This window comes from Myotis brandtii, unplaced genomic scaffold (assembly GCF_000412655.1).
Source record: "Myotis brandtii unplaced genomic scaffold, ASM41265v1 scaffold48, whole genome shotgun sequence".
NCBI classification, from domain to species: domain Eukaryota; kingdom Metazoa; phylum Chordata; class Mammalia; order Chiroptera; family Vespertilionidae; genus Myotis; species Myotis brandtii.
In genome coordinates, this window is record NW_005368341.1 from 4,734,144 (window position 1) to 4,756,665 (window position 22,522).

Here is a 22,522-nt window from a genome sequence, read left to right on the forward strand (position 1 = left end):
GAACCCCTGAGTCCACCCCCAGCTACCAGCAAAACCCAGCACAGTTTGGGCTGAATCTGGAGACTTCCTTGAAAGTTTGTAACTCTTTGCCGCTTGCAAAGTTCTGTTCTCCCTAGATGGGCAAGCAAGTGCTTTGCAAGTACCAGCAGGGGCAAATCTGAGCGCTTTCGCTTGAAAACAACATGATTCCTCATGCACTGAAACTTAATTATAAAGGTTCATTCCGGGTCATTGGTGCTGCTTCCCTTTGTTGCCCGAACCAGCCTTCCCCTTTCATAAAGCTGCTCTCCATCTCTCTCTGCTGCATAGTTTGAGGAGCTCTCTAACTTTGGCGAGGGGGCGGTCAAAGATACTTGCAATGTTCAGCTTCTGGTCTTACATCACTTCCTTATTTACCTCTTCACCCGGGAACCCCGAAGCCAGAATGCCAGCCAGTACAAGCCTAGTCCAGCTCACACTTTAGTGATAATGAAAAAACATGGGTGGGTGGACGTCAGCGTTCCTGAATTACCAACTCAAACCTTATAAGCCGCTTGCAAAAGAATTCCAGAAATATTGAGCACTTCCTGTGTATGGTGCATTTTCCTAGGCTCCTGTAATAAAGCACAGTCTTACCCTTAAGAAGTTTACTTTATTACAGGGGAGGAGAAAAAGTATATATATATATCCAAGGCAGGTACAACCTACCCCTACAGGCTTAAGGAGGAAAGATTATATCTCCTAAAGGTAGAGTTTAGGGGACAGAGACATTGGCCTTGAAGGATGAATGGAACATATATGGGATGAAGGAGGCACAAATGAGAATAGTAGGGGGAGAGGGGAGGATAGATTTGAGATGAGCTATGTTGAGATATGTTACAAAATTGGGGCTGCTTTGATAGGAAAAGGGGAACTATTGATGTTTGTTGTATGTTTTGTTTGTTTGTTTGTTTGTTTGTTTTAAACAGGAACTGTTAAAACGCACGAAGCACAACCAGTTGTGTTAGGTAGAGATGAACTTGGAAGGATGGATTGGAGTAGGGCAGTAGTTCTCAGTCCTGGCTGTGCATTTGGACCTCCTGGGGGTGTGATGTCTGGGCTGTACCCCCACAGATTCTGATTCAGTTTGTTTGGGTAGAGCCCGGGCATGTGTGTTTTTTATAAATTTCTGATCATTCTATGTGCAGTTAAGAGTTGAGAAGTACTAGAATAGAGAGTGAATAGACATGGGGAAACTAGTTAAGGTTTTGCAATAGTTTGGAGAGAATAACAGTGGCCCAAACGCTGGAACCCCAGAAATGGGAGCAGTCACAGGTGATAGATACCAGAGTTTTCAGCTCTACTGTCCAGTAGCTGTAGCTTCATCTGCACATGAAGGGATGCAAGTAGGAGGAACAGTGTGTGTGTGTGTGTGTGTGTGTGTGTGTGTGTGTGTGTGTGTGTGTGTGTGTTGGGCGGGGCTGGTAGTTAGAGTTGGAGTAGGCTCACTTACTGACAGGACAATGGACACATTGACCTTAATTTTCATGTTATGTAAATGCCCATCCTGCTCTGTAGAACATTCTTGAGTTGGATGATTTTGTCTGATCTGACCAGCTCTCAGTCCCCAAGGCAAGTCCCCCAAACTTCACAAACTCAGTAAGTTGTCCCTAAACTTCAAACCACCAGTATTACTACCAGCTGAAGTTTTCTTCTTACTGATCTTAAGGTTTTACCTTTAAGTTCCTTTAAATAATAAATGTCATTGTTGTAAACCTAAGAAAAAGTAAATAAAGCTTATGTACATAAAATGTACCTGATAGGTCATTTATAATTAAATGCATTTTTTAATAAAGATTTGACTATAATACACTTTACTGAGCAGGACTTTATAGGGTAGTAACTTCATTGGATAGTTGAAGTCCCAAATTGGTTGATGTGAGAACGTGGGGAAGACTGGTGGGCAGCTAGATTTTACAAATGAAAGTGCAGGATGCCCAATTCAATTTGAACTTCAGATAAACAACGAATCGTTTTTTTAGTGTAAGTATAACCTATATAATACTTGGTACATAATTATACTAAAATATCATTCATTATTTATATGAAATTCAAATTTAACCAGGCATCTTGTATTCTAGCTGGCTACTCTATGATTGTAGAATATCAAGTACTATTGTTTATAGAGTTATGGAGCGCTCAAATCCATGCATAACATTTCTCCTTTCAGACCCTTAGAGTCTATTTTGAAAATCAGCATGTCCCTACCTCTCCATAAGGAAAGGTTCTTCAAAAAGCTTGTGTGTGTGTGTGTGTGTGGGGGGGGGTGTGTTTTGTTTTTTGCTGTAATCTGGTACCTGCTATTTCATTATTCTATTTTTAGAGATGGTACTTTGGCACTCAAGTTATTTTTCTCCCCCAGGGTGCCCACTTAAATTTCAACTTGAATTTCAGATAAAAAATGAATTTTTTTTTTTTTTTTAGCATAAGCATGTCCCAGGTGGATAAATGGAATCAAAGCTGTCTCTTTCCTTCTGAACTGTAACTGGCCAACGTTCCCAGGGGAGGATGGTCTAATACACCCAACTTTTTGAATTTTTTTTTTTGGCATAAGCATGTCCCAGGTGGATAAATGGAATCAAAGTTGTCTCTTTCCTTCTGAACTGTAACTGGCCAAGGTTCCCAGGGGAGGATGGTCTAATACACCCAACTTTTCTACTCTTCCCTGGTTGAACAATAAAAGGGAAAATAGAAACACACAGACATCGCCAGGCCAGTTGCTCCCTGATGCAAAGGACACACCTTGGAATGAATCATGGGACTTGAGTACCTCAGAGAACTGTGTGTGGGCAGGAACCCCCAAACAAGCATCTGAACATTCTGCTTCTTTCCTGACACCTTTTATGACAGCTCCCCCAGGACGCTACCCAGTATCTGAATACTTCTGAAGGGTCAGGCTCTTTTCTTCACTCCCCACCCTCCTTATCATTTATTGTGTGACTGCACTGTGCTTGTCCCTGTGTCAAAGTTCTTTATATTAAACCAAAAAGTACTTTTTATGACCTTCGAAAGGTAAGCCCTTTTACATTTCTGACTTTATATATACCTTCCTTTTTATATTATACCATCCTTTCTATATTATACATGTAAAAACTGAGGCTGGGAGACATTAACCAGTTAGTTCAACAGGTAATTAGTGCTGATCCTGTACACTAAGCTAGGTCTTCCGATTCTAAATACCCAAATACCGCTTACCAGCTCCCCGACAGCCTCCGAGCTTTGCTGCCATTGAAATAGATTTCCCCCAACTCTGCGTGCCTAAGCATAAACTCTAGGTTACTAAGTGCAAGCATTACAGGGTCTCGAGAGGTAAATTCCAAAGGGTTTTACAAGTCTGTATATAACAGATAAAGCCCCTGTTCGTCCGTAGTTAAGTCTGTACTTAAAAGATAAAGCCCTATCAGTGGCTTCTAAATTCAGGCTGTGAGCTATGGAACAAAGTAATGCCTGGAAGTAAGACTGTGTTCCAGTTTGCTCAAGACATGTTAGTACCACAGCCTGGTGCACCCTGACTGCTCCGCCCAGTGAGGCAAGGGAGTAACTAACCGCCCCTCTCTTAGTCCACTCCAGGTGGGTCATACTATTTCTCTTGAATGAAAGAAATATTGATCAATTCCTAGTAATGATGTTGGTTCATGCTTTGTGGATAGACAGCCTGAACTCCTTTCCTAGCTCCACTATTTATGTGAGACCTTACTTAGCTTTTTATTTCACCTTTCTGTGTCTCAGAGTCCTAACCTGTAGGATGGGAATAATAATCCTACCGGCTCCATAGTGAGGCAGAGAAAAATAAGTGAGGTTATTCTTGGAAGGTGCTAGAACAATGTCAGACACATGGTAAGTGTTCAGTAAAATTACCTTTGATGACAAGGATGTGCAAGCAGGGTTCTTAGACTTCTTATGCAGTAGATCTCTTCAGCATTCTGCTGAAGCCTTGACTCTCAGCATCATGTTTCTAAATGCATAAAATAAAATACATGGGAGTACAAGACAAACTTAAACACTATCGAAGGTAATTCATTTAAATGCTTAAATACTATTGCCAAAATATTTTTTAAAACGAATAAATGATATAGTAACCTGGCGTTCTCTCTCTCTCTCTCTCTCTCTCTCTCTAAAAATTGATTTCAGAGAGGAAAGGAGAGGGAGAGAGAGATAGAACCATCAATGATGAGAGAGAATCAATCAACAATGAGAGAGAATCATTGATCGGCTGCCTCCTGCGTGCCCCCCTCCCCCACTGGGGATCAAGCCTGCAACCCAGGCATGTGCCTTGACTGGGAATCAAACTATGACCTCTTGGTTCATAGGTCGACACTCAACTGTTGAGCCATGCCAGCCAGGCAACATGGCTTTCTTTATTACAGCCTTAAAAAGATCTACAGGTAATTGCATATCTAACAGTAGATATTTTGAGGTAGTGGTGAGTATAAATGATATTTCGAGATGTCTACCACAACTGACATGTGATATAACAATTCCGTAATTTCTATTAGTGACAGAGTTGCTGGTACTGCTGGTAAAAAGTTCTATGGTTTGTTGCCTATACTCATCACCAAAGGAAATGCTCAATTTCAGTTAGAGGTTTAAATAAAGATGTATTTTTGCTCCATCCAAGTTCATGGATCTCTTAATTTTAACCCATGGCCTCCTTGAAGGTCACTGACCCCAGATTGAGAACCCCGAGGTACATGTTTTTGGTGGCCGTCATCTGGAGAATGATTGCTGATTCAGTTGAAGGAAAGCAGTACATATTCTTTCCTATATTACACCTATCATATACTTGTAACTAAAAGGTGAATAAGCACATTTTAATGAAAAAAGAAAATGAAAGTGAAAAAAAAAAAGGAATCTAAAACAGAGAAGGCAAATAGCTTTCATCTTCAATGTCCACTTTAATAGACTGGTAGTGGTTGCCTGGAACATTGTGTCTGAGGCTAGCTCTGGGTTATAGGAAAGAGTTATGTGATTGATTAGCAATGTCCACATGACAACAGAGTGTAAACAGCCATACCATCTGACCTAGTCCATTCATAAGCATGCTAGGGACATAAAGTGTTAGGGAGCAATAAGCTATAGCAAAAATATCACTTATTTGTGTTTGTACCATTTATCTTTTTCTTTTTGTTTGTTTGTTTGTTTTTAGCATAAATGCATTTAGGCTTTTTAATTTGCTAGTACAAAGAAGTTTGTATAGCTCTCTCTTGTATATTCTCCAAACTTCTTTAATCTATTACCAGTTAAAAGTGCTTTCAACTGTAAGAACATATATCAAATTAATGGTAGCTTATACACATAGAGGCTTATTTTTCTCACATTGCCATGCCAGCCAGGCAACATGGCTTTCTTTATTACAGCCTTAAAAAGATCTATAGGTAATTGCATATCTAACAGTAGATATTTTGAGGTAGCTTATACACATAGAGGCTTATTTTTCTCACATTATAAAAACTTGGTAGGTGAATCATTTTTTTAAATATATTTTTATTGATTCCAGAGAGGAAGGGAAAGGGAGAGATAGAAACATCAATGATGAGAGAGAATCATTGATTGGCTGCCTCCTGCACGCCCCCCACTGGGGATTCAGCCTAAAACCCAGGATGTACCCTGACCAGGAATCCAACTGTGACCTCCTGGCTCATTGGTCAATGCTCAACCACTGAACCACACCTGCCGGGCAAGGTAGGTGAATCATTTTAGAGCTTGTCCACTGAGTCACTGATCACATAAAGGAGCAAGGTTCTTATATTTTTGTTCTTAGATCCTTTACTAATGGCTTTATGACCTCATACTTGTCATGTGAAGGATGCTGAATGGTCGCTATAGTCCCAAGCACTGTGTATGTGGTCAAATCATGAAGAAAGGAGAAAGAGTGGTGCCTGTCAGCTCTCTTCTGGCGTCTGCCTTTTCCATCAGGAACAAAAATTATCTTTGCCAAACGCTTGGGTTATATGATTATCCTGAAATACAAAGGGGGCTGGAAAAGCAAATATTTGGCTTGCCCGCCTCTGCAGTGAAAAGGGTTGAGGAAGAAAGAGGGTTAGAATGACTTTAGGTTTGTCAGCTAGTAGGGTCTGCCACCCTGGAATACAGAGGTCCACGAATGAGCAGGGAACTGGTAGTTCTGCCAACAAAAAGCCTAGCAGTTCTCTACTGAAAGAATTTGAAACTTGATGGATCCCAAAGGCTGGAAGTGAAATTCTCTCTTTTATCATAAAGACAAGAAAGCATGATTTGATTAACTAGAAGTTATGCATGGCCCTTGTGTAACTCTTCAATTTTAATAGCAGGCAGTCTGCATATCGAGAGATAATATTGCATAACTAAACTAGTTGATGAAGATTGCCCTATTAGCAAAGTGTAATCATCAGTCATTTATGCAAACTAAGTTGACTCTGAAAAATACCCCATATTAAACTGTTCAGACACATCTGGATTTTATTTAATCCATATAGTTTATCTCCGAAAAAGGTAGATGTAATCATCATTATCCCTGTTTTTGTACAGTTAAATGGGCGTAATAGTAAGTTGTATAAAATCGGCACTTAAACAAGCGATACAGAAACTTGATGAACACTGCAGCTGTGACCTACTGACATAGCTACACCTGTATCATACGATGTCAGCAGAACCTGGGAGGTCATCTAATTTCATCTTTATTTCATACCTAAAGAAGACTGAGGCCTATAGAGATGGACTGACTCGTTGATGGTCATGCAGTCTTACTGCTATGACAGAAACACAGCATTTCACTCCTTTCTGAGAAAAATGCAAGAGTGGATGAGAGTACTGTCTCTATGTGGTACCTCCTAGCTGGGTGCCAAATCTCAGGAGCGTTGCTTCACCTCTGAGTCAATTTTTCTCATCTCTGGAAAAGGAATAATGGTACCTTAGGGCTGTGCTAAGAATTAAATGAATTTATTCAGGGAAATCACATAGAATTGTAGCAGAATCAATTACCTCTTAGCTATTTTTGTTATTGATTTCCTTTTACCATCCATAATTATCAGCAACAGCATCCTCATCACTAGTATTACTACCACTGCTACTACATAAGGCTACATATAGTTGTCATCCCCTTTAAATTACTCCTGCAACTCACAAACATGAGTTATTATAATTTTTATGTTTTAGTTATTTTATTTTTCATTTTTATTATATCTATATATTTCATATACTTATTTTATTCATTTATTTTTTATTGCTATATTGTTTCAAGAAATTTAACACTATTCGAGTTCTATGATTCCAAATACATAGTGATTAACACTTTAATTAGAAACTTTACATATGCCAAAATATATAGTAGTTGCCACCAGCTGTTGGTAATTCTGGGTTATCTAGGCCTAGTTTTTTGTTTTTGTTGTTGAGAAACCAGTAGTCTCCCCTATATTCAATGTCTAGAAGTCAGATGCTGTCAAGGAGATAAATAGGAGAGAGACAAGTGGCAAATTGTCCTTTGGTCTCTTAAAAGTGTGGATGGGTGAACTACTTTGAAAAATGTAAACTATTCTGCACCATTGGCATTATTTATGACCGGAGAGAACAGGAAGGTGAGACAGTGAGAGAAGAGAGGGGAAAGCCTGCAGTACGTGGCTTTCAAAACAATAGATCCCAAACGTGTTTGCCCAAACTGCTTTGTGGCCTACTCTAGGGTGGGAAGGGAGAGGGAAATATACTTTATTAGAGCTCAACATTATTCTCATTATTTCTGCACTTTCGTTTTCCTGAAACAACAACAGCAAGTAGTTTTGCCAGAGTAAGTGGTATTCTCCAACCTTCTCACTCTAATAGATATTGTCCCGGGATGAGACCTTCTCCACTTCTTCCATAATAACTGCTTGTGGGGTGTCCTCTGTGTGCCACGCTCTGAATAATGCCCTTCGTTCTTGGCCTCCCTTTTGTCACTTGCAGAGGGTCTGAGCATTTCTGGGCTCCCCTGGGTCCTCAAGAGAAGACAGGGCTTCCGGTTGTACACCTGGAGCTCTTCCCACAGCACCAGAGCTGTGAGACATGTGACCAGCGGCCAGGTGCACATTTGCATAGAAACTCGCATTAGAAGTTTTTTTTTTTGTTGAGTATTGACTTTCTTTTACAACCCACATTCACCTATAGAACTTGGTGATATGCATTGTTATTTTAACTTCATTCTATGTTTTATATTCCTCCCCTTGTCTTTCTACCTTCTCTTTTCTCTGCTTTAGATTTGTGCTGTGTTTTCTGTATGGCTGTAAGCCTCTTAAACCCTTTCTGTAACAAAGCAGGAATACGTACATAAACAGGTGAATTTTTTTTAAAAACAGGAATCGACTTAAAGCCTCCAGTGAAGTAGAATCCGTAGACCTTCCAAACTGCCACCTGATTAAAGGCATCGGTGAGTATGAGAAAATGCTTGTGATATACCTTCCATTGTTTGGCCACCAACATTCAAAAACTCATTAACAGTGTTTTGGCACGCCAATTACTGTTTCTCAGAGGAACAATCACATTAGAGCAACAAAACCTCTTTAGCCAACCTCTTTTGATCTCATCCCCTTGTATTTATTTTTCTCTTTTACTCTCATTGTAATTTATTATTTATATAATCCTATATTTATTGTTTGCTTTCTTGCTTGCTTAGTGACATTTCTGAACTATTTTTGTAAAGTATGTATTCTTTGTTGTATGCGGCCACGAAGATATGTGTTCCATTGGCCTAGTAGTCAGCTAGTAGAGGTAAGACAGAAGGAAAAGAAGTTGTTATAAAATAGAAAATAACAATCTCTCAACAAACATCTCTATTCCCCATAGAAATAACCCCAGAGGGTAAAGGTTTTTTCTTATCCTTCCTGATATTTCCAAGGCAAATGCAAACAAATACATGCAAACGTCAGAGATATTGCTGGTTTGGGGCCAGACCATCGCAATAAAGTGACTATCGCAATAAAGTGAGCTGCAGTCTTTTTGCTAGTGGAGGGTCTTTGTTTTACTTTGTAAAAAAAAATCAACATCAGGGAAGCACATATATATCTACCTTTTTTCATAAAAGGCATTTTAGTATAAGATTATATTCTGCAACCTGCTTTATTCCAAACATAGTATGAGCAGCTTCCCGAATCAGCTCATGTGGGTCTCCAGTGGTCGGCAAACTCATTAGTCAACAGAGCCAAATATCAACAGTACAACGATTGAAATTTCTTTTGAGAGCCAAATTTTTTAAACTTAAACTATATAGGTAGGTACATTGTTATTAACTTAATTAGGGTACTCCTAAGGCTTAGGAAGAGCCACACTCAAGGGGCCAAAGAGCCGCATGTGGCTGGCGAGCCGTAGTTTTCGGACGACGGGTCGAGCCCATTCTTCATTCCTTTTGATATTTACATGTACCATGACTCATTTAACCATTTCCCTCTTAATGCACATCTGCGTGGTTACAATTTTTTGCAATGACGAACAAATTAGTGAACATCATTGTAGGTACAGCTCTTGCATTTGTCTGTAGGATAAAGCCTCAATAGTGGATTATTGTTCAGTTAGTGTATATGTTTAAAGTTTTGGTAGTCAATGCTATATTGCCCTCGAATCGGCAACACGTATAAACTCAGTACGGCATATTTATGACCACATTCTCTCCACACAGCGTTCAAAGTGTTCTTCTGGCAGAAATAAAAGTGTAGTGACCTTTCCTAATCACACCCAAAAGGCTTCGCGCTCATGAACCCTCTGCGTTTGCAGAGAGCCTCTTCCACTTCAAAGTTTCTTTTATTCTGTTCCTCGCCTCTCCTCTGCACATCTGTTTCCTATGTGCTCTGTCTCCTTTTTTCCGTTGCTGCTTTTCTACTCTTCCTGGTCCCATCTCTCTTCCCCTAGACTCCTTCCTCCGTGGGGCTTATCTTTGTTGCAGTTGCCCAAACACTTAACAGGAGGATACACACTCAGTATCAAGGACCAGATGGGCCAGATCTGTGCCGAATAATACAGACAGTTCTAGAACTAAGTTGCCTGGAATCCCAAGAAACTCAGCAAGGCATCCTGCCTTCTGGCTGCCATCATGAAGAGCCCCCTCAGAATTGGTCACTAAGCAAAAGCCAGATGGCATCTGGAAGGAATGTTGTACAAGGTTGGGAGGTTGAGTCGGTGATCTTTAAGGTTACTTTCGCTGCTGAGTTAATAATCATCCAATTATTAAGCGGCCCTTGGCCTTGTGAAGCCCACCTTCTGTGAATTCAAGTCCCAGAATAGACAGGAGGGCACAGCCAGACACAGTACAGGACAAACTGCCAAATGGTTGCTGTTACAACTCACGGGGATGGACGGCTCCTCAGAGAAAAACAAGCCCAACAACATTTGTATTCTGAGCGAGCATCTGTCTGTGTTGCTGACCTTTATGTTGTGATGTGTGTGAGCTGCTGTCTGGAATTGGAAAGAACGGGGAAATATGTCACCTACGGTCCCTCGCGCGAAGTGTTTAATGCCTCTGAGGCGCTTCAAAAGGCAACAGAGCGAAGACGATGAGTGATTAGAAGCACATTTGGGATACATTTTTAGATCTAATTAGAATTGAGCCTTTTTTTTCTTTCTTTTGGCTTATGCTCTGTGGTTAGCACACACTATATGAACATTTGTCGAATGCTATGTTAGCGATGCATAATGGTTAATAATAGCTTGTAACCACACGTTATATGTTTTTAACAACAGTTGCTTGTTCGGTGGTCTTTGATTACAAGGAATATCAGTGCACTGTGCATACTTTCCCATGTAGACAAAAGCACTTCTCAGGGTATGCAGCAGGGATAGAGAGGTTCTCATTTTTAGTTTCTACTTTGGAAACAGTAGTAGCCTATACTTGAGGCCAAGTGGTTCCTCCAAGAGATAAGACCACCACCCCCTTACCCTTTATTCCCTCCCCCTAGCTCCCCAGAGCACACGTACCAATGCTACATTTACCATGGCTGGAAATGAACTCTTTGCAACTCTTGGGTGCTTTATACATACATACTCTGTTTTAATAAATAATAATCACCTACCACATAAAATATAAGTTATGTACCTCCTGTGGAACAGAGAATGAGTTCACTGTTCCATTTTTTGTATTCCTTCTAGTGTATCTTACAGAAAGAAACTAAAATTTTATCACCCAAGATTTGGCATACTATCAGTATCTAAATAATAAAAATTATAACAATAAGATCTAGTTAACTCTGTTTGAGGCTTGAAAGTTTACAAAATTTTCTAAATGTTTTTTTAAAATGCTGGCATTCAGAGTCACAGACTAAAAATTTTGAATGTATTGTCTCAAGTGATTTAACTTGGCAATCAAGACCTTTACAACTGCTGCTTGGGAGATTTAAAAACAGCATTAAAATTTGTAGCCTTTGTCATTAAGTACTTTATAGTATGCCTATGAATAGGAAAACAACAAAAACCCATTACTATGAGATATAGACAGTTTTTTTCTTCTTATAACAGATAAAGACCCAAGGCTCAGAGAGATGAAGTAACGTTTGCAAATTCTCTTTCTAGTATCATACTCTCCGAGTGATTAATACACATGCCTAAGTGGTAAACTAAAAGTAGAAAAAATAGGCTATATTACATACTGGACACTCTATTGGGTATGGCAAGGGCTGATTTGCTGTTATGAAGTTACAATAAGGAACTTAGAGAAGAGAGAAACTTATTCCCTCTTACATGATAGTCCAAAGATAAGCAAATGGCTTAGTGATTACATGACTGTGCTCACAGTGATTACATGACATGGTCATCCTGGGACAAAGGCTGGTGAAGCAACACAACTCTTGTTTACGTATTGCTTCCATCTCGGTCCAAGACTAGAACTCTGGTTAGTTGCCATTTCCCATCAGGAAGGGGAAGAATGAAAATTTACATGGATATTAGTTTTACTTTATTTTACTTAGTAGTTGTATACATCTTGTACTATCAGATCCCATGAACCTAAACATAGACAAATGACCAGCAGGAAAAAGCAGGAAATAGCCAAAGCTCTGTTGCCATGTGCCTGTAGCCGAAAAGGGGGAATATGGATACTGGGGAGCAGGTGGCCATCTCTGACACGGAGAGGTAATTGCTAACAGAACAAGAGGGATCAAAATCAGATGTGCTAAGCCAGAAGACTGTCTAGAGAAAAAGAGTTTTGAAAAGTTTTAAAGAAAAATATAGGATATGAGCTGGTAAAGATCTTGGTGAGAGGCATGGAAGCAAGCATTTTTGGGCAAAAGCCAACATATGGAATTGACTGCAGTTGAATTTACAAAGTGAAGTGTCTGCAGAGAGGAACCAGGGGATGGTTCTGACAGAAAATTCATTAAATGTGAGGTTGTATTTTTCCCCCAATGTGCTTTTAAGTCAGAACAAAAGGATTTAAGTCCCAGCTTTCCAGTCTGTGATCTTGAATAATTTGCTTAACCTTTCAAAGTCTCCATAGTTTGTACTCTAAAATAAGAGATAATGATATTGCTTTTTAGTGTTATGAAAGTTATATGAAAAAATGTATATGTATATAAAGTACTTAAAAGGAGCCTGATACTTGGTAAACAATATATGTGAATAGCTACTACCATTACTTTACTATTATTATTGTTGGAGAAAAAATTTCTCCAGCATTGACTACCTTTCAGTAATTGCACTTAAGAGGTGACAGAGGTGAGAAGAGATAATAAACACCTATTATAGTAACGGCTGTAGAAATGAAGATGAGGCAGTGGATCTGGAAAATATTCTAAAGAAAGCTACAGGTAAGACATTCCCCCCCCCTCCTTGGAATTAGGCCATGGATTAAACATAAAAAAGTTACAATACAGTTGAAATAAAAATATATTTTAAAAACATTCTTCATTCTTGATTATTTAAATGATACTAGTATTTGTAGAAAATTTTAATTAAAGAAAAGTACAGTAGGGCCTTGACTTACGAGTGTCCCGACTAACGAGTTTTTTGAGATACCAGCTGTCTCAGCCAATTTTTTGCATTGAGTTGATAGAGTAATTTGAGTTAACGAGCTCCTTAACGAGCTCGGTCTCGGAACGAATTAAACTCGTAAGTCAAGGCCCCACTGTATGTGTTTTCTGATGGTCTTAGGTGACCCCTGTGAAAGGGTCGTTCGACCCCCAGAGAGGTCGCGACCCACAGGTTGAGAACCGCTGACCTAGACGGATAACATTGCAAGACTGGGGAGACAGTGGGAGTCGGGAGGGGACGTTTATTGAGCTCCTAAATGGATCCAGAAAGCAAAACTTGGACTAGAATTGTGTGTGTGTGTGTGTGTGTGTGTGTGTGTGTGTGTGTGTAGGGTGTCCCAAAAAATGTATACACACACTTTGAATAATTATAAAGTATTTATTAAAATACACTTCATTTCCAAAACTGAGCTATCAGCTGTTAAAGTGTGTATACACTTTTGGGGACATCATGTATGTGTCCCCTGGTCCCTGCTCACTACTAGTTGAGAACCACCATGGGACTAGAGCCTAGAGGTTCTTAAACTTTTCGAGGTATCCTGGATACCTTTTTGAATCTGCTAAAGGCCCAAAAATGAAAATCACTCATAATCCTAATATCCAAAGAAACATTGTTGATTTTTTCTATATATGTTTTTGTCTGTGTGTAAGGATGTATACATTGAAATAAAATAATTTTTAGGAACTACAACTTTTAATTGAGCTCCTACTAAATGGATCCAGAAAGCAAAACTTGGACTAGAATTGTGTGTGTGTGTGTGTGTGTGTGTGTGTGTGTGTGTGTGTAGGGTGTCACAAAAAATGTATACACACACTTTGAATAATTATAAAGTATTTATTAAAATACACTTCATTTCCAAAACTGAGCTATCAGCTGTTAAAGTGTGTATACACTTTTGGGGACATCATGTATGTGTGCTGTAGAGTTCCCCTGGTCCCTGCTCACTACTAGTTGAGAACCACCATGGGACTAGAGCCTAGAGGTTCTTAAACTTTTCGAGGTATCCCGGATACCTTTTTGAATCTGCTAAAGGCCCAACACCCTTTTCATAGAAACATCTGCACATACAGAGAACATTTTACATTGCATAGAATTTCAAAAGATTCATAGACTCTTTGCAACTCATTTTGACTCCTTAGGGATCCACAGACCCCAGGTTTAAAGTTCTTTCACTAAATCTCCTTTCTAAGGAACAGGCAGATGGATCATCTTTACAAAGTGAAGTTCTTGGCATTTTTCTTTTTTACTTTTCTCTACTATGTTAGAGCCAGTGACACTGGAAACAACCAGTCAAATGCAAACTCATGAATCAAAACAAAAATGGCCAGGTAGATGCTGTTTGGTTTTTTTTTTTGACAACCTAGACAACAATCTTGGCGGAATCCTATGGAAAGTTCTTGAAAGGGAAGATTGGATTTTGTGGACTCAAAAAATGTGTCATGATTTGGCTTAATCTAAGCCATTTTTATTCCTCTTTTCTTGTGTTTGGGTCTATTATCTGTCGGCGGAATTTACACAGTGAGACTGCTGGGAAGGCCTTATGTCTAATTATTTGCTGTGCTGTGTGGAGTGTACTGCAGACAATCGATAAACAATCAATAGTAATTGTAGTCTGCCTCAGAAACAAGCGTTAGAAGCTTCAACTGGCTTAGGTGCCTGGTATTTTTCATTAATTTTCTTTTGCTAGTTTTTCCCCCCTGTAATTTAAAGCCTAAATTTAAAGACTACACAGAAAGCTTTCTTTGCTCATGAGAACAAGCAGGCATTGTTTTTAAAGAGGGACTATGTAATCCCAGGTGTTTCATCTCTGTTAATGAGAGAAATGTCTGTGATTGCTTCAGATTGAATGAGCAGAGAAAGGGACAAGGCTATTTGCATGGTTAAATGGCCAGGAGCCCTTCATTTTGAAAGTAATATTCCCCTGATGTCAATTACTTTTGTACAGACATCTGGATTTTATCATCAGAGTGTGCAGATGTCAACTTTTTCTGTATTATCTTTGGAAATGTGGTGATTACTTGACTTTGATTGGAGTAAACATAAACTATCTAACATTTAAAGTCAGAAGTTCACTGCAAGAAGGGATTTAGACTGACGTTTATTGAAGAGAGTAGTTCCTTGGAAAAAAATCAGAACCATTCCTAAAGATACAGACACTGATAGAGTAAACAAAGTCCTAGTTATGCTCTGTTTAACAAATAACAGAATTTGAACATGACATTTATGTGTTTCTTGAACCTGCAGAAGCTGGCGCTGAAGATATTGACATCCTTCCCAATGGTCTGGCTTTCCTTAGTGTGGTGAGTACCTTCTTTTTCCCCAATCTAAGAGGATGAGATGCAAGGGGGTTTGATGAGGCCAGCAGAGCAGTGTCTTACATTTTAAATCCCTCACTTTTAAAAATACGTTTTGGAAAAAAAAAACAAAAACGACAGATCAAACAGGATCTTGGAAAACTTCCTCACACTTATCTGAATTCAGAGATGAAAAAGTCTTTAGTAACTGATTCATTGTTCTTTATGTCCCCGACGCATTGCACTAACTATCCCATTGCACTAAATATTACATTGCAATCTGTGTCTTAAAATTTTTTTATGAAAAAGAATATTTGGGGCATTATTGTGAATATTTGATACTACATTGAGATGCAAGGGGGTTTGATGAGGCCAGCAGAGCAGTGTCTTACGTTTTAAATCCCTCACTTTTAAAAATACGTTTTGGAAAAAAAAAACAAAAACGACAGATCAAACAGGATCTTGGAAAACTTCCTCACACTTATCTGAATTCAGAGATGAAAAAGTCTTTAGTAACTGATTTATTGTTCTTTATGTCCCCGACGCATTGCACTATCCCTTTGCACTAAATATTCCATTGCAATCTGTGTCTTAAAAGTTTGTTATGAAAAAGAATATTTGGGGCATTATTGTGAATATTTGATACTACATTATATTGTTTCAAATACAGCATCTACCTTTTTTTTCCATTCAATATTCAATTTTGAGCTAACATTCTTGCTGTTATTTATTTATTTATTTTCAGACAATATACAACTTTCCCAGACAAGGCCAATGTTTTCCTTTTTCTTTCCCGCTGAATAGCTTATCGTAAATTGAAAGTCATTCACTGAGTTTATTCAACCTCTTTACTGTTCCTTCATTCTTATAAGCTGAAAATGAATAACCTCTGCAGTCATACGTTAGAAAAAGACCTCAGAGTTGATTGGCCTATGAGATGCTGGCCTGCATCAGTGTACATTGCAATTGGAAAACTGTCTACGTGGGCTGATGGGGACGTTCTGAGCGCCTTTCTTCCCTGGCCGGGGCCGAAGTGGGGGTGCTGGGCATCTTCATGGGTTCAGTTTTGCTTGAGGAAGCAGGATCCACCTTTGAAGGCAGCCTGTAATTACTCTGTTCCCTCTCAGCATCCCTTATTTTCAGGCTCTGAGATTCTGGAGGGATGTGGAAAAGTTGAAGATGCTTTAGAAGAGAGTCACAACACTAATAAAACAGTTGTCAGACTTAGGAGGAAGGTGAGAGAACTCAGCTCAGATGAGAATGAGGCGAGACCACTCACCAGGCTCCTGATGGTTTTTATAGGAAAGACGGCGAGCGGCTGGTTGTTAGCACTGAGGGAAAAAGGAAATGCCGTGGGCTTTGGCAGAAACACCGATGTTTATATTACATTTTTAAAATACAGTTGTAAAAAAAGTGATTTAATAACCTACACAGAATTAGTAAAATGATATTTCTTGTAGGACTCTGGGTCTATTTGCACATATGCCTATCAGCTTAAGAAAAAAACAGTAGGACTAATAGTTAAAATTATACATAACTAGAGATGCAAAAATCCTGAGTAAAGTAGAAGGCAGTTGCTTTTTAAATTTTTTGAAAAGGAGGTGTTGTCAGAGATTTGTGTAACCCAGAACACACCCATTTCAAGATTTTCTCCCCATCGGAATAAATCTGAATTTGGAGGAGTGAAGTCTCCTAGTACATAAATCTAGAGCAATTTCAGCTGAGGGGCTTTAATAGCCACAATGATCTTATAACTGTCAACAGAATTGCTTCTGGTGTTTTTTTGTTTTATTTTGTTTTGTTTTTGTTTTGTGTGTGTATCCTTCCTTGGTTATATAACTTTCTTTTCTATTCTTTTTTTCAAATTTAGAAATGAGCCCACTTTGTTTCTTTAATTTACTCAGCATTGTTTCTAATATTTCCCAGAATACGCTCCTTTCTAAATGAATGACTCCTACATCACATCGGTTGTTCGTTCTTCTTCCAAGCAATTTAGTTCATCCAACACATTCGTTCATTGGTTATGGATTTGAGGGTCACCTCAAAACTAACATCACACTTAATGAGGAGTTGGATGACACAGAAGCGACTGTAAAGATGATTTAAATGGCAGTGTGGATATGCTTAACACCACTGAACTGTACACTTAATACAGTGAAGATGTTATGTGTGTGTCTTTTACTGTCAGTAAAAATAAAATAATTTTTTTTAAAAAAGAGGAAAAACAGATTTAAATGTTAGGGAGAATTAAAATAACCAGGAATAGTCATCACCATCCCCTGTGCATGGAAACCCTGCTATTCTTTATGGGAGGTTGATAAAGAATAGAGATTATTAACTACTGAAGTGGTGTTGCCAGGTAGCAATAGAGAAGTTCCAGTTTATTCTACTTGCTGGCTCTGCCAGCCGTGAAGTTATGTCATTTTGATAGATTTCTTTTTAATTGGAGAGAATTTCTTTTATGTCCAATTTTGTGCATAAAATGAGACTTCTTTTAGTACTCTAAAATTTGCATAGAATATGACTGAAAAAATTTAAAAGAGGAAAGACTTTGATTATTTCAGTGAGTGCCGGAAAAGCATTAAATAGAATTCAACCTGATTAAAAGATCCAGGAAAACTAGAAATAGAAGATAACTTTCCAGAAACCTACAGCAAACATAATTCTTAGTGGTTAAATAATAGCTGCCTTCCCATTAATGTTTAGAGAAGGAAGAAAATGCCGCCCCCCCAAAAAAACACTATAACCACTAGCAATCTACTAGAGTTCTTCATAACCCAAGAAAAAGAAATATGAGGTAGATAAACAGACAAACTGCTATTATTTTCAGATAGTGTGTTACCTGGTTTTTAAATACGTTAATGGTTGGATTCAAAATGAACATATAAAACTAAATGGCTTTCTCATGCACTAAGAAAAACCAAATAGAAAATGTAATAATAATAATAATATTTTATTTAGCATACCAACTTAATCTCCAGAATTTATACAGAAACATAAATGAGCAGAAATATTTAAGACTATTGTGTAAAGATCAAGCAATGAGTGTGCAATATGGGGATATATAGATATATATATATACACACAAACACACACATATATATATTTGCCATATCTATCTATATCTCATATCTTATAAATAAAGCTATAGTAATTAATTAGTAATTAATAATAATATAGTAATTCATGTGAATAAGCATGAGTCCCCAAACCGACCAATATGTACACAGGAATGTAGTACATGATAAAGGTGACATTCGGAATCAGTGGGAAAAGGACAGACTGTGTGCCATACACTGATCCAGTTCCTGGGTTCTAGCAGTGAACAAATGAGACAAAGTTCTGACTCATGTTCCAGTGGGGAGAGAACAAATATATGTCAGATAGTGGCAGTATTTGAGCAAAATATAAAGTAAGGTGAGGCATTGGAGAGTGATAGCTGAGGTGAGGGTGGAGTCAGGCTGCCATTTATATTTGTATATATATGTGTATATGTCAAATAGCAATAAGTGACATTTGGTGCAGATATAAAGAAATTGAGGTAAGGAGTCCTAAATCTTGGTGGGGTTTGGCAGGGGCGGGGGGTGCGAATTGCTAAGGCAAAAGGGACAGGGTGTATAAAGGCCCTGAGGTGAGAATGTGCTTGGTTTGTTTGAAGAGCATCAATGGCCAAGGCAACATGAGTGAAGACAGGGTAGTAGGAGGTGAGGGCGCAGAGATGGAGTGTTTAGGGTAGGGTAGGGTGAAGGGGGTGACCAGGGCAGATCATATAGGGCCTTTAGGCTATCCTAGGAATTTTCGCTTTTAATCTGAGTAAGATGGGAGTTTTTGATCCAACGTGTGACATCATCTGACAAAATTTGGATGTTGATGTGAGACTAGATTTCTGCAGAGAGTTAAAGACAGAAGCAGAAAGGCCAGTTAGGAGGCTACTGCGTAATTGTGGTGGTGGTTTAGACTGGGGCAGTCATGGAGGAAGTGGTGAAAGATGTTCACATTCTTAGGAAGGGACATATTTTCAAGGTAGAGTCAACAGGATGTGAGACAAAGAGGGGATTCTTGACTGACTCCATTCACCAAATCTTCTGGCTTTACAGAAGCAAGTGCAGGCTGTGGGCTCCAGGGTCCACAGTCAGTATGTAAACTTTCACGTATCCCCACCGGGTGTCTCCCAGTCCACAGACCTTCTGGTTGCTCTCTGAAGAGACTAAACCTCTGGTCTTTTGCCTCAACTCAGAAAAATCAGTTATTGTTCATCTTTCAGCTTTTCAGCTCCCAATTATTATTTTTTCTATTGTCTCCCCTCTGCTTTCTTTGTGTTTGTAACTTTATGCCACCACCTTTAACCAAAGTCTCTATTTATCTTTTATTCATAGTTCCCACTTTAGTCCATAAAAATACTTAAGCCTTTGTATTTAACCTTTCCCTCTGTTTTGAAAAGGGTCTAAAATATCCAGGACTCCACAGCTTTGCACCAGACAAGCCTGGAGGAATACTAATGATGGATCTAAAAGACGAAAACCCGAGGGCATTGGAATTAAGAATTAGCCGTGGGTTTAATTTGGCTTCGTTTAATCCACATGGTATCAGCACTTTCATAGACAGCGGTAAGAGCTGATGAGCTACCAACATTAAGAAACTTATAATGGTTTGTAAATGACTGTGGAAAATAGATTCGGATCATGTCTGAAGTAAGAGAACAATTAACTCATGAATTATTCCTGAATTCTTCAGACAAATAAGTTGATTTGCCTCTGCCACTAACTGTAAGATATGCTGCATTTTGAAATTTCTAACAGCACCTTAAAGAATGCTTAGATTTCATGACCTTTTTATATACCTATGATCATGGCATTAAAAATAGCCTTATTTCTGAATTAAACTATAAACAGATTATTCATGAATTCTGTGTGTGGAGTGGAAAACACTCTCTCTTAAAGGTCAGGGGACCAATGATCAGAAATAACACCAGACCAAACAGTGATGAGAAAGACAGGGAAGAAGAATGATCTGTTAGGTCGTCTAACAGCTTAGACATTTAACCTTTCCTTGCCTGCGGTATTTAAATGTCAGTGTCTGCCTAAAGGTACTATGGCTGTCTTGTAAATTAACTCTGTTCTTTCAATTTTTCAGATGACACGGTTTATCTCTTTGTTGTAAACCACCCAGAATCCAAGAATACAGTGGAAATTTTTAAATTTCAAGAAGAAGATAATTCTCTTTTGCATCTAAAAACAGTCAAGCATGAGCTTCTTCCAAGGTACTTAGTCCTTTTGTTCATTCTCCAATTTATCTCCAACATTTTCAGATATTCCTCACGGTGGTCCTCTCACATATGCGTGTGTGTGTGTGTGTGTGTGTGTGTGTGTGTGTGTGTGTGTCTTTGTAGAGCAGGGAAAGTCAATGTCCTTCATCATAGTAATCAGTGTTCAATGCTGACTCTCTTGAGAAATGATGAAATGCTTGGTACAGGGGAGATGCTCTTCAGGGCCATCATGGGAATATTAGACAAACCTCACCATTTCTCGTGCTTTCACCTTCCATCTCAGATGTCACATCACCCAACTAACAATAATACCTGCCCGATCGAGGAACGGTAGCCTGCTTTATATGGAGTTTGCATGTTTTGCATGGGACTAACACAAATAGCTTTCACAGGGTTAGCGGTAGCTGTGGGATAATGACCCTACAGAACTGGGGAGAATTGGGTTGGGAGTGGGTTACTACTACTTCAAGAGCACACAACTGCTTGACAATGGGACTGAAAGAGAATTGTGTTCCTCAACAGCTCAGTTTGCATTAGCCTACTGCTTCTTTAAAGTTTGAACTTGATGGATATTTTTAATTTCTACTTTCCTAACTAGGGAAGCATGTAACTTCCAATCATTCTTCCGGAATGATTCATAATAAATAGGAGCATAAATACCACCCTGGCAGCCTCTGCATGATAGAGCTCTTTCAGAATGAGGGGACCCACCTACCCTGTAGCTCCGTTTTTATTTAACAAAGGAGAAAGCAGCCCTTTCAGACAATTTTGCATCGGGTAATTGGAATTTAAATTTAATAACACTCTTGCCTAACTGGTTTTAAAAATGTAATTGTTTTTAGCATATAAATCTCTCACCTGAAGCATTGGATTATGGCAATTTCATCATCCATCTCTCTGCAAGTGTTTATGGAGTGCCTGTTCATTCTCGGCTGGTTGGCTTTGTGAGTCAGGTAGAAATTGAACAGTCAACCTGAGTTTGACTAATAACTAAGCAGAGAAACTTGGGAAAATCCAGCAACTTAGTATATGGAAGCCAGGCAAATGTTATTGGCTTCCCAACCAGCCCACCAGCCAAGGAGGCTCCTCATCCAGCTCTATAAAGGATAGCTGGGTTCCTACATTTCTTGCTGTCAAAAAACATACTGTTGCCCAGCGGCATGGCTCATTGGTGAGCATTAACCTATGAACCAAGAGGTCAGGGTTCAATTCCTGGTCAGGGCATATGCCCGGGGTGCAGGCTCAATCCCAAGTGTGGGGCATGTAGGAGGCAGCCGATCAATGATTCTCTCTCATCATTGATGTTTCTATCTCTCTCTCCCTTTCCCTTCCTCCCTGAAGTCAATAAAGATATATTTTTAAAAAACATACTGTTGGCACCAAGACCTTTTATCTTTTAAAATAATCCTGCCTTAATTGCTAAGTGACATGTCTTCCAATTACCTGGTACCATACAAAATTGTTCTTTGGCAAATGATTTTATAGTATATTGTATATGACAATAGCCATGTGGTTTTAGCCGAGCTTTTCTTGGGAAACCTCTTTCCAACAACTTAAAGCATGTATTGTGTAAACCTTCTGGATTCCTAATTTTTAAAGTGGAGACCAACTGGCTTTTTATGTTCTCTCACATGTTATTTTTCTCTTTCAGTGTGAATGATATCATAGCTGTTGGACCTGCACATTTCTATGCCACCAATGACCACTATTTCTCTGATCCTTTCTTAAAGTATTTGGAAACATACTTGAACTTACACTGGACAAATGTTGTTTACTATAGTCCAAATGAAGTTAAACTGGTAGCAGAAGGATTTGACTCAGCTAATGGAATCAACATTTCACCTGATAAAAAGTATGATCCCTTATAAAAGTCGTTTCATTTCTTCTCAGTCTGTCATGGGCCAAATTCTTCACTTTGTTTTTTCTTCAGTGTGGAAATAGCTTACTTGATATTTTTGGTTATTCTATATAAATATTATATGTATGT

General features: G+C 38.8%; 2 protein-coding genes across 9 annotated transcripts in view; one reads left to right on the top strand and one right to left on the bottom strand.

Moving 5' to 3' along the window:
- ASB4 (ankyrin repeat and SOCS box containing 4) overlaps positions 1-22,522 on the bottom strand; it is a 127,541-nt gene that overhangs the window by 96,194 nt on the left and 8,825 nt on the right. The window lies entirely within an intron of this gene.
- The window catches only part of PON2 (paraoxonase 2), a 30,349-nt gene that overhangs the window by 1,387 nt on the left and 6,440 nt on the right, over positions 1-22,522 (top strand). For 2 of the 8 annotated variants that reach the window (XM_014547586.1, XM_014547585.1), the window contains exons 2-7: positions 8,322-8,392; positions 14,241-14,303; positions 15,220-15,275; positions 19,711-19,876; positions 20,403-20,529; positions 22,187-22,387. In XM_014547586.1, coding sequence (XP_014403072.1) covers positions 8,322-8,392; positions 14,241-14,303; positions 15,220-15,275; positions 19,711-19,876; positions 20,403-20,529; positions 22,187-22,387 — 684 coding nt within the window. Of the gene's footprint in view, positions 1-3,001; positions 3,031-3,499; positions 3,589-3,768; positions 3,856-4,691; positions 4,815-8,321; positions 8,393-14,164; positions 14,304-15,219; positions 15,276-19,710; positions 19,877-20,402; positions 20,530-22,186; positions 22,388-22,522 lie in introns of those variants that run through there. The other 6 variants (XM_014547589.1, XM_014547591.1, XM_014547588.1 and 3 more) reach the window with 6 other exon arrangements.